At 43.5% G+C, this 13,073-nt stretch overlaps 1 protein-coding gene across 3 annotated transcripts in view; it reads right to left on the bottom strand.

Annotated features, from left to right (window-relative positions):
• Positions 1 to 1,326: 1,326 nt before the first annotated feature.
• Positions 1,327 to 13,073, bottom strand: part of CBLL1 (Cbl proto-oncogene like 1) — a 28,034-nt gene continuing 16,287 nt past the window's right edge. For all 3 annotated transcript variants that reach the window (XM_068276286.1, XM_068276288.1, XM_068276289.1), the window contains exon 7: positions 1,327 to 2,765. In XM_068276286.1, coding sequence (XP_068132387.1) covers positions 1,733 to 2,765 — 1,033 coding nt within the window. In that variant the 3' untranslated portion in view covers positions 1,327 to 1,732. The remainder of the gene's footprint in view (positions 2,766 to 13,073) is intronic.

Below are 13,073 nucleotides of genomic sequence, written 5' to 3'. Positions count from 1 at the left end.
GATGAAAAAGCCAATCAAACCGGACACTGAACAAAGTAAACTAGTTTTACAATTGGAACAGTTTTCGAAGTTCAAAAAAAAAGCCATGTTGTACCTGTACACCTATCCATAAAGGTTTCACAGCTCCAGAGCTCAAGTCATTTTTGCTCTAGATCATGATCTTATAAATGTTCATGTTTTCTGTGAACAAGTCTGTATCCCTGTGTAGATGACATATTTACCGTACTATGATAATCCCATGATGTGGATATGTAGTCTAGCAACCATAGCTCTTTTTATTTTAGGTGACACAAGGCTGGACACACCCAGCACCTGCAGACATGCAGTGCCATTTGGGAGGTATATGTGAATCACGGAACAGATATTCTGTCCACAACTTTTCTTCAATACAATGTTGATATTTGCATATAGTCCAAATTGCTTGATCAATTTTGGGTTCAGTTTGACTTTAAGACATTAAAAAAAAGGTTTAGTACCGCATGTGTATATGTGCACAAACAAAAATAGTTATAGGATTAGCGTCTCCTAATCAATGCAATGAAATAGCACAATATAATGCCTGTCCACTTCAAAGAGGAGTGAAAGCCAGCATTGCTGTAGCGTGCCAACGTGCACCAAATGCAGAAATGTATCATAATTTTGCAGACTCCAGTTGACAGAAGAACATTAGAAAAGATAATGGGTTACCAAGAATCCAAATATCTGGAATACAGCAAAAATTAAAGCGGATCAGAGATGAAAAACTATCTATAACAAGTAACTTGTCTATATATCTTATCTAAAGTTTAGATAGTTTACACAGCATACCTAGCTGCAAGCAGCTTCAAAAGTTTATGATTATGTATTCCTGTGATACAATGAGGGCAGCCATGTTCTGTTTGTCACAGGCTGGAGATGCTATAAGCTTGCCTGTGTGTAAATGCAGTCCCCTTTCCTCCTCCCCTCTGCAATCTCTGGCTAGTAACCTCCTCCTCCTCCTGCCCAGACTGAGCTCCCATAAGCCCTTGCTACAGTGCCAAGCCATAAATGGAGCGGTGGGCAAGGCTTGTTTAGTTTATAGGGAATTAGAGTATTAAAACAAAAAGGTATTTGGCTTGAGGAATGCCCTAAAAGTTATATGAAAGGAACACAATTATGCAATGAGTAAAAGTTTATCTCAGATTCACTTTAAATGCAATAAGTACATATTTTAACTTTAGCATATATCATTCCATCTTTACTTTCTAACAGGGGCTTTACAACTTAAATATGATATGAATTATTCCATTATCATTTAGTTGAAGTTATGGTACTTGAACTAAAACAAATGTGCAAAAGAGAGAAAACTCATAGGAATAGTTTTTATTTAACCCACTGGTAAAAATACCAGACTACGGTATATCAGTGATGTCTGCCTATTATTCACACTATCCTGGAGAGCAAAGGATACAACTGTACATCTAGACATACATTCATAAAAGCATCACAAAGGATACCTAATCGCGTGCTGTAACAAAACATAGGATTCTGAAGCAAAGTGGTAAAAGACGCTGAACTTTTAGTGCTATGCAATGAAATCACAAGAAAAAAAAAAATCACTTGGTATATATACAAAGGTATACTTAAGAAAGAATAGCAAATGTTATAGTATATGCACAGGAATCCTCAACAAAGTTACAATATCTCGATACAGATCAATGTAAGTTTGCAAACAAAGCATAAAAATAAACTTAACAAGTTCAATATACACGGATCATTGATAATATGGCCTGTACCGGGCCTGATCAGGATGGTGTGGTCCAGGAATAGGAGCTTGTGTGGGAGGACCCTGCATTCGTGGAGGTGGCGGAGGTCCTCTAGGTGCAGGCCAGATACCTGGGCTCATTCCACCAGGCTGTGCGAAAGGTGGGCTGAGAGTTCCTTGCTCTTCATTAAACTGCGGTAAAGTGTTTGGATTGTAATGATGTGGAGGAGGAGCACTTACAGGTGGTCCACCATGTTGGGGCGGTGGAGGTCCTGGTGGTGGATGATTCATGTATGGTGGCATCTGAGCTATTATATGCCCAGGTGGAGGGGTAATTGGTGGAGGAGCAGTCGTCATAGGTGGTGGGGGTCCTTGACTATATACCATATGAGGCGTACCAGCACCCTGAGGTGGATGCTGCATTGGATGATTAATAGGAGGAGGAGGTGGAGGAGGAGGGGCATAATGTTGCTGAGGAGGCATAATATGATGAGGGTGACCTACCACAGGTTGACCAGGATACTCAGGATGGTGTAGACCCGGACCAGGTCCTTGAGGAGCTTCCCTGGACCCAGCATTAGAGTCATCCTGAATAGGTACAGTTATTAAATTGCTATGTTTTCTAGTATTAATTCGGAAAGCATCTTGGCTAACAGGACGAGGAGGTGGTGGTGCCATAGACATTTCTGCAGGAGACGCCCGCATATCTTCATGCTGTTGATTAAAATGCTCATGAGGAACATGCTGAATTGGTGGTGGGGGCATCAGTATGTGCTGCTTAGGAGGCATATGAGTCAAATGGTGTTTGTCTGGGGGCATTATGAAACGGTCAGGCATTTCTGCAGGAGGCGGGGCCATTGGTGGATGGATTGGTTCAGGCTGTGGACGATTATTTGGTTTTGCAGCCCTCATGTGACGATGATTTATATGTGCCTGTAGGTCTCTCTGGGACAAATATGTTCTTTTGCATCCTTGCACAATGCTGCACATGAAGAGAGTTCCCCTTGCACATTGCTCGATTCGCTGTACAGGATCGTTGCAACTGCAAAGGAGACAAAAATATGTAAGAAAGTCAGCAATCTCTTTTGTGAATAAAAGCATGCATCTTACAATGGATCATTAAGTGATCTGGAAAAATATATTTTTTGCTCTAAAGCTTTAAACACAGCACAACAACAAGAAAAGTCGTTTAAAGGCATGTCTACACTTCACTCAAGTTAATTGGTTTGCAGGACAAATTATCGTCTTTTAATTAAGTAATTGTTGTGCAAACAAAGTAAAGAAAGTCCTCTGCTGCATTGTTTACCTTCTTAGACTAGCTCAAGTCAATCTGATCATTTTAGTACTCCGGTAACTTGGAAACCATTTACTGTATATATTTTTTGCTTTTACTTTTATGCTGTGTTTAATGCTTCAGACCATGTATGAGATTTGAGTTTCAAGCCCCTTTAAACTCATTTGGCATATTAAACCCCACTCCTGCAACAACTTGCCCCTGCTGCATCACTTCCCCTCCTGATAGGGTAGTAAAAGCAGGATAAATGTTCAAGAAAAAAAGGATAAATGCACAAATTTATTTTCCAGTGCTCCAGTGAGAAGTGTGATAGATCATGACCAAGCGGTCTGTCTCCATCTTTCAAATCGGGGCATGGGTTTGGGCATAGCTGCCACTCAACCTACCTCCCATTTGGATGAATTCATAAGGATAGTTTAGCGGGCAGGGGATTAGCAGCTGGGAGTATGAAGGGGGACCTGCCCCTAAAAGGGAGATATTTCTGCCTATTTTTAAACAGATATTCAGCATGGCAGACATGCTCAGAGGACATTTGTTCTCACAATGGATTCTCAGTCATGACTATAATACCACTTGTGGCCAGTACCTGATGAACCGATGTGCCCTCAGTCACTGTCTACTGCTGATGTGATAACCTACAGGGTGAATGGTTAGATAGCTGAGATTTCAAAATGAATAATTGCACTCTGTGCATGTTGCAAGTTCACTTCAGCAACAAAGGGAATATGTATTCTGATTTTCTCACTTTAAGTGCACCATATACTACAGTGCTGAGGAGGTTACCATACTGAACCCCTGCAAAAGTAAAAAAAAAAAAAAAAAAAGTGTATATACATATACACACTTTTTTTTTGGTTGAGACCTGGGGACTGAGTTTACTAAAGCCAGAGGTTTACTATATCAGATATTATTATGCGATTCTACTCTATTACAGATCACATCTGCATATTTCAATTGCACCTGACCTTTCTCAAGTCCCTGTAGATCTAGGTGGAGTCCCATGCCAAATGTAATCACAGGCCAGGGGCATTCCCCAGCCTGTGATACACTTATTTTTTATTTTTTTTAATACTTCTAATGCCATCTGGATCCCTCTCACAAAGCTTGAAAAGCTAGAAATGGTATCAGCAGTTCATTACATATGAATGGCATGTTATTAGGATGAGATACTAGAAATCAGGGCTGTGGAGTCGGTACAAAAATCTACCGACTCCAACTCCGACTCCTGAGTTTATGAAACCACGACTCCGGGTACCCAAAATTGCCCCGTTTCCGACTCCTTAATCTAATATTTAACAGGGCTGAGGATTTTGTACAAAAATCATCCGACTCCTCAGTTTATGAAATCAATGACTCCAACTCAGACTCCGGGTGCCCAAAATTGCCTCGACTCCAACTCCACAGCCCTGCTAGAAATTAAACTGAATGACTGCAGTATTTATCAAAAGTGGTTCTGTAACAGGAAACAAGACTGCAGCAGCAATAAAAAGTTGACATACAGTATATTCTGTCAACAGCTTGTTCTGGTTTTACTGCATGTATTCTGAAAAAGTACACCTTTATATACTTATTTTAGCTACTGTGCTGTAAACCGTTTATTTTTGTTGTGGGGGGCACTTAAGATGAGCAACCATAGCCTTTGCGATCATAAAAAGTACCAAGATTAAACTAAAAGAGCATGTAATGTAAGGATCTCTTTTACTGCTGCCAAGATCAGAAGGTGTCAGCGTCAATAACTCACCCACTCGCCTGTAATCATTACAGTTCTGAAACTATGCCTGCTTCATTCACAAAACTGATGTGGTAGAATTATTTTCTAAAGCCCTCCGAAGCTGTTGCCACCCCCACCGCTGTTGACTTGGCCTCCTCCCAGCCTGGCAGCCTAGGCCTAATAAGCTGCTGCCGATCTGGGGGCGAGCTGAGACAATGCAGGAGAGGATGGCCAACATATCGGAAGACTTCACATATAAATGGCCATAGTGGCCTTGCCAATGGAGGGGTGTGGGGTTTCAGACAAGCGAGTTATTGCTGTTCATACCCAACGATCCTGGCAGCTCTAACAAAGAGCTTTATATTAAGGACTCTTTTGCCCATATATATCTACACTCTTGTTCCTCTCTAATGCTGGATACACACGGTGCGTTCGTGCACTCGATTTTCCCGTCCATTCCCGTCGATTCGTTTATTTCCAACATGTCCGATTTGGATTTCGATGGATTGTTAGGTCGATTCGGCATACTTTGCATGCGAATCGACCTAACGATCCATCGAAATCCAAATCGGACATGTTGGAAATAAACGAATCGACGGGAATTCGACGGGAAAATCGAGTGCACGAACGCACCGTGTGTATCCAGCATTAAGGAAAGAATTTATTTATTCCAAAGACACCTCAAATTAACACTCCATTATGTATTGAAAGCCTAGGTAAAATGCCATTCTGGTTACTGGGGAGACCAATGACAGTCCATGGAAATTCTAGGTGAAAGAAACCTCATTCTCAACCTTTCCACTTATATCTAACCAAGGAGTGAAACAGTAGGAGCATCCAGATCCACCATAAGTGAGCAGCCAATTCCAGCAGAGAGAAACCAAGGACTCCACATGGATATAACTCCAAATGTAATGATGGTCTACCACAGATAAATGTCCACAGCAGAGTGCTAATAGAGTCCAGTGGTAGAAGACAAGTAAGCCAAATCTTTCTAATACAGAATTAAAGATATCAAAACTGTACTGGGAATAAAAAATCTTCACAAGTCCTTAATCACAGTCTATGATTAAGGACACATTGGGGCTGAAATGTATTCCCTGTTTAGGGAAACATGAACCGTCTATTTTAGGTTACAATTAAAAAAAAATATATGTTTCGAGTGTATCTTTACTTTAATCTAGTTTTACTGGAAATTATGCCTGTATTTTAATACAGTAGAACTCCTTTCTAGTAAACACCAAGGTACCTGGCCAAGTAGTTTACTGTATCAGGATTTGCCACACATTGTATAGTCATACAGGTGCATGGTTGAGACCTGGGGACTGAGTTTACTAAAGCCAGAGGTTTACTATATCAGATATTATTATGCGATTCTACTCTATTACAGATCACATCTGCACATTTCAATTGCACCTGACCTTTCTCAAGTCCCTGTAGATCTAGGTGGAGTCCCATGCCAAATGTAATCACAGGCCAGGGGCATTCCCCAGCCTGTGATGGTGTAATGGAGATGATAAATAGAAGTTTCTCTGTGAATCCAAAGAGAACCAAAATGTGCTTATTTTGTATTTTCTCTAAACTTTCATTGCAGTTCCATTTTAAAGCCTAAAGGCCCATACACACGTCGGATTTTTGCGAACGACCCGTCGTTTGAACGTTCCGCCGGGCGGATCGCTGAAAACCAGTCTTATCACCCGAACGATAGTCTGTACACACGCCGGATTTGACGTGCGGACGGAACGTTTAAATGACGGGTCGTTCGCAAAAATCCGACGTGTGTATGGGCCATAAATCACACTGCAATTTGAAAGGGACTTTCAGTGAGTGTTCCTGATGCTCACTGATTACAGAGAACTGAATTGAGGCTCAGTTCGTACTTCAGCAGCCTATTGGCTGTGCAAAGCAGCACAACTGACCAACAGATCTGCTTGCAGTGGATGTACATTTCCATTAATATCTAAACAAGCTAAAAGGTTAAAACTGGGTGAAGTAAAGGCATTTTTATTTATTTTTAATCTGAATCAAAAATCGGATCATAAAAAAAAAAAAAAACTCAATCACGTGTGCAAGAGGCCTTAGGGCCTTTTTCCACTACCCTGCAATTTGATTCTGATCGCAAATCGCAAGGTACATGAACCCTCCAGCGGCATCCCCCCAGCCTCCGGCGATCGGAGATCCCGTTCAAAGAACGGGATCTCCTGGAGGTCTTCCCCTGTTGACATGGCGACGGGCGGGATGACGTCACCGACGTCGTGACGTCAAAGGGGACTCCGATCCACCCCACAGCGCTGCCTGGCACCGATTGGCCAGGCAGCGCACGGGGTCTGGGGGGGGGGGGCCTGAGGCGCGACGAATTGGCGGGTAGCGGCGGCGATCGTCATGCACACGCAGCTAGCAAAGTGCTAGCTGCGTGTAGGGAAAAAAAAATTATGCAAATCGGCCCAGCGGGGCCTGAGCTGTGCCTTCCGGTGGCATAGCCCGTGCTCAGCACGGGCTTATCGCCAGGGAGGTTAAACTAATGGAAACTGCAGCAGCAATTTCCATTAGTGCGATCCGATTTTGGTCAAAACGCAATCGCCGTCCTGCCGCGTTTTGGGTGTGCGATTGATCTTTACTATAATGAGTATAGTAGCTCAATCACATGGTGGAAATTGAAACGCGGTTGCGATCGCAAACGCAATTGCATTTCATAGTGGAAAAGAGTCCTTAGAGCAGCGATAGGCAAATTTGCCTCTCCAGCTGTTAAGGAACTACAAGTCCCACAATGCATTGCAGGAGTCTGACAGCCACAGTCATGATTCATAAAGGCAAATGCATTGTGGGACTTGTAGTTCCTTAACAGCTGGAGAGCCAAGTTTGCCTATCTCTGCCTTAGAGTATCATGTTTTATTACCTGTCTTGCAAAATTAAAGTCCTGTGTGAGGTGCAGCTTGGTTAGATCATATAGCAGTCTGATCTGTCCACAACCCTCCCACAATATACCATGATAATCCTCATGAAACAACCAGGGAGGTGACAGGAGGGAAGACCAGCTTTCACTGATTCTTTCACTGTGAGAACAGGGCTGACACTGACAATCTCTCCTCAGTGCTGAAGGATTACCTCTTTGTGACCATCACAATACCAACAACTCTAAAGGGGCTCATCAACTCATGTCTAGTTCCTCCCTGTTCAGAGTGTAATAAACCATCTGCCCTTCCTACAGCATGCCCTGTGTGTTTACAAATATCTAGTGAGAAGTGGCTTGTACTGGAGAAATAGCAGGCATGCATGGATTTTATATAGACATCCGAAAGAGTTAAATGTGTTGTTACATACTGAGAATGAAGTAACTGCAGTGCTGACCACAAAGCATGCAGCAAAAGGAGGAGGGCTGGGTCAATTGATGTGCTTTAACATTGACAAGGAACTCCCTTGGCAATAAAAAGCTACTGGATATTTATTGCAAAATGTACAGACATGCAAAGCACAAAACTTTGTGCACTACTGATTAGTGCAAGTTTTCCAGCATTAGCATTACAAACATGGTAGACTGAACTAGAGCTTTTAGATAGAAGTGCAGACCAGGCTCTGCAAGCACACTGCTTAAAGAGACTCTGTATCAATTTTTTCAGCCTTAGTTCTTCTATCCTATAAGTTCCTATGCCTGTTCTAATCTGCTCTGGCTTACTGCAGTCTTTCCTAACTGCACTGTCTCTGTAATAAATCAATGTATCTTTCCTCTGTCCTGTTTGTCGGGCTAAAGCTTGATTGTGTGGAATGTGCAGGGCTGCTTGCGATTGGTAGAAGCGATACACACCCTCTGCAGGCCCCCTGCATACTATGAATGACTCATACACTATGCTTAGCTGAGCCTATTAGAAGCTGGTTAGTTTGTTTGTAAACACTGCCTAAAACTGTTAATTACAAGCCAGGATTGCAGCAGAGAGTGGCAGAAACAGCACAGAGGGGCACAGGAGAAAATAATGAATAGAATGGTATGCTTTTTATTGTAAGAATATTAGAGTACAGATTCTCTTTAAAGCTTAGTGGTATTAATGTAATCATGGCGGAAAGATGGCTAAGGATTGCTGAACTATATGAGAAATGCCAGCATAATACACAGTGGTACTGAAGCTAATCTGAAGTAACTGGAAATTTTTTCCTAGTGTGTCCACAAAAGTTGTGCCAAGGCTCCTCACAACTTTCAGTGATCAATGCACTCTTTTACCCATCATAAGACATAAGTGCAAAAGCAGCATAATACTTCAATATTATTTTAATAGCAGCTCTGTATAGATTTAGATAATTCATACATTTATTGATATAAACATTTACAAACAGCAGATTAGAAAATAAACAAAAGCATAAAAAAATTTGCTTATTCAAGAAAAAGACTTGATACATTTTATCATTTCAATTAAACAAACACTTAAAGGACTTACGAGGCGAAAATCAGAAAAAAATGTTAGTTACCTTATTGTAATATCACACCTCAGGGCAGACGATCAGTGCCTCCCCTGTCAGTTTCAGGCGTTCTGTTACCTAAATCCAGGATACATTACAGGCCCCGACCCTCTGCAGGGTCGCCTGAACTGATGAGCTAAGAATTGCCGCTTTAAACAGCAATGTGAGAGTTACTGGTGGCCGCCACATAGCGGCTCCCTCCCCCGCTGTGAGCCGCTGCTAGGAGGGAGCCGCTGCTATAGTAGGCAACCCTGTCCCTGCCGGTATCATCCAGTCACACGCCGCCGCCTCCCTTCCCCAACCCGCCGAGCAGCCAGCACATCTATTCTACCCCCTTTTGCGGAGGAATTGCACGCTGACATGCTGTCACTGAAGAGCCGCTGGCTCATGAGCAGAGAGTCACTGAGCCGGCTGGTGAGCCGGCTCACGTACGAGCGGTGTGCGGATAACAAAGAACCGCTGGTGAATCAGAATATTCTGATTCACCAGCGGTTCTTTGTTATCCGCACACCGCTCGTACGTGAGCCGGCTCACCAGCCGGCTCAGTGACTCTCTGCTCATGAGCCAGCGGCTCTTCAGTGACAGCATGTCAGCGTGCAATTCCTCCGCAAAAGGGGGTAGAATAGATGTGCTGGCTGCTCGGCGGGTTGGGGAAGGGAGGCGGCGGCGTGTGACTGGATGATACCGGCAGGGACAGGGTTGCCTACTATAGCAGCGGCTCCCTCCTAGCAGCGGCTCACAGCGGGGGAGGGAGCCGCTATGTGGCGGCCACCAGTAACTCTCACATTGCTGTTTAAAGCGGCAATTCTTAGCTCATCAGTTCAGGCGACCCTGCAGAGGGTCGGGGCCTGTAATGTATCCTGGATTTAGGTAACAGAACGCCTGAAACTGACAGGGGAGGCACTGATCGTCTGCCCTGAGGTGTGATATTACAATAAGGTAACTAACATTTTTTCTGATTTTCGCCTCGTAAGTCCTTTAAGGGCTCGTTTCCACTAGTGCGGTGCGATTCGCCGAGATTCCACCGCTGACGAAATCGCATGCGGATGCGATTCCGCATGCGTTTTTCTGCGATTTCGCATAGGTAGGGTATATGCGAATTTAACCATGTCACTGCCTGGTTCAATTTAGATTACTTTTGGTGTGAATTCACACGCAAAATCGTGGCAAAAACCGCATGTGCGATTTCCCCTATTAAATACATTGCCTGCGAAACGCCTGCATTCCACACGCAGGCGAATTCTGCAGGCTCTACCGTGCAGAAAAATCCTGCACAGAAAAACGCACCAAAAAAACTGACAAGTGGAAACAGGGCCATCCACTTGTATTTGTTATGCGAATCCGCATGCAGACAACGCATGCGGATTCGCTCTAGTGGAAACGGGCCCTAAAGGGAACCTTAAGGCCTATTTTCCACGGACTGTTGAGCTGTGTGCTCAGCAAGCAGTTACCAGGCAGCAGTGCGCAGTTTGTGAAAGACAAGAAGGGAGGGGGAGAGAGCGCTCCAATTGTGCATTAACTGGGATGACAATAAAAACACGCTATGTGTTGCACTTACTATTAGTATGTAAGATAAGAGCGCATCAGAGCCTCCGTCTGAGGTACTCCTCTTCATGTAGCAGCCTGGCCAGGGCTGACAGTATGATGGAATGGAGAGGGGAGCTTCTGCTGGCGGGGAGCGATGCGTGGTTGCCGTCTGACGTCACTACCGGTTTCGGAGCTTAGCCGTGCCTTCTTCTGGTTGACTCGTCACCAGAAGGCGTGGCCAAGCGCCGGGACCGGGAGTGACGTCAGACGGCAACCACACATCGCTCCCCGCCGGCAGAAGCTCCCCTCTCCATTCCATCATACAGTCAGCCTTGGCCAGGCTGCTACAGGAAGAGGAGTACCTCAGGCGGAGGCTCTGATGCGCTTTTACCTTACATACTAATAGTAAGTGCAACACATAGCGTGTTTTTATTGTCATCCCAGTTAACGCACAATTGGAGCGCTCTCTCCCCCTCCCTTCTTGTCTTTCACATATAGCTATTGTCACCACCCGTAGGGCTGCACGATTTTAGGGAAAAATTGAAATTGCGATTTTTCTCTCAGAAATTGCGATTTCGATTTTTTCACGATTTTTTTCAAAACAATCTTGAACACTAAATTCACAATGTACAGTAACATTTACAAACATGCACTGACAGAAAATGAAATCATATTATCAAACTGAGTGTAGTATGATGTCATTTTCTGTCATGTTTGTAAATGTCACTGCATTGCTAAATCGAATTTATCAAAACAAATAGATAATCTACTGCAAACAAAGATGAAAACTAAAGGCAAGAATTGGGTTGTAAATGTATTTTTATTAAACAGCAACATGCATGTCTTGCTCAAGAATTCTTGAAAGTTTTTAACAGCAGTTCTTGGAGAGATGCAGTGCAGTGCAGTCAGTGTGCAGTGCACCCCGTCAAATCAATGGCGATGTGCCTGGCTGGCTAATGGATAACCCAATCCAAACATAATAGAAAGAAGCAGCCGACAACTGGACAATGGCAACCAATGCACCATCCATGTATTCATTGCTCTAAGTTTTGCTTTATTTAGATCGGTCACATAGATGCACAATGTTTCAGAGTGACTGTCACTGCTCCTTTATCAAGTTATTAACAGACCGGTCAGTAGTGAGCAGTGCAGTAGCTCCGAAACATTGAGTATCTCTATGCGACAGATCTGAATAAGACAAACTTACAGCTATAAATACATGGATGCCAGTGCCGGCCGGTGACTGCTTCTTCCTATTAAAGCTTTTAACAATTACAAATTAAGAATTAAACAGAGCCATCCTCATTTTAACGCAGTAGTGCAAAAAATCCTTGTTTTCAGTTTAAATACAAAAGATGTACACCATGTTAAAAATCAGATACTCCTTCCTTATTTACCCTAAAGAGAGGGAAGCCTATTGAGGCTTCCCTTGCTACTCCATTGTCACCCATCACTGTGCACGCCTACCGCTGACCCCTCAGATAAGTGAAGGAAGACTCAATAGGATCCTGAGACTTCCCTCTCTTCAGGGTAAGTATCTGATTTTGAACCCGAGCTTCGGCTCAGGTTTACTTTACATATGTAAGAAATAGAAAGTGCAAAAATTCCTAAAAAAAATAATAATAAAGGGTCTTCTTGCCCAACAGTAATGCACACACTCATATAGAAACTTTTTTCCTGAAAAATAACAAATATACCTTATGTAACAAAGGCTGAGAGGCGCCAGCCTGAAACTAATTCGGAGTGAAATACAGAGAAGAACAACAAAAATCTCAAACATAACACAACTGACACTACATCATCATCACTCAAGATTTTTTGTCAAGAAAACCAGCATGTCAACCTTGGATGGTTTTAGACATGAGCGCTGACATGTGACAACATTGCCACTAGCACTAAACAGTCTCTCGGATGGTGAACTGGTGGCTGGTATGCACAGATATTTACAAGCCAGTTTGCTCAGCCGTGGAAAGTTAACTTTGTGCACTCTCCACCAGGCCAGTGGATCTTGCTCTCCATCAATAGTTGGACTCATCAGGTAGTTGTCCAGTTCAGCTTTAAGAGCATCCTCCAACTGCACAGTGAAGGAAGAAGGTATGGTCTGACACTTGCTCTTGAAGAAGCTGCCCAGTGACCGCTTTCCCTTCCCGGTGATGGATGGAGCTGCCTCTGCTGCACCCTGGGACATGGCATCTGTGGTGCTAAGACGAGCCCTCTTCTCCTTTCGTGCCACCTGCTCCATTTGCATCTGCATCTTTTCTTTGACGTCTGGGACATTTTCAGCACTTATGTAGTCAGTCTTGAATCTCGGATCAAGGAATGAAGTTATGTCCAGTAGCTCCTGTGTGGCTGGGTCACTGTATTTATCT

This window comes from Hyperolius riggenbachi, chromosome 3 (assembly GCF_040937935.1).
Source record: "Hyperolius riggenbachi isolate aHypRig1 chromosome 3, aHypRig1.pri, whole genome shotgun sequence".
Classification (NCBI taxonomy): domain Eukaryota; kingdom Metazoa; phylum Chordata; class Amphibia; order Anura; family Hyperoliidae; genus Hyperolius; species Hyperolius riggenbachi.
This window is presented reverse-complemented; position numbering and strand designations above follow the sequence as displayed.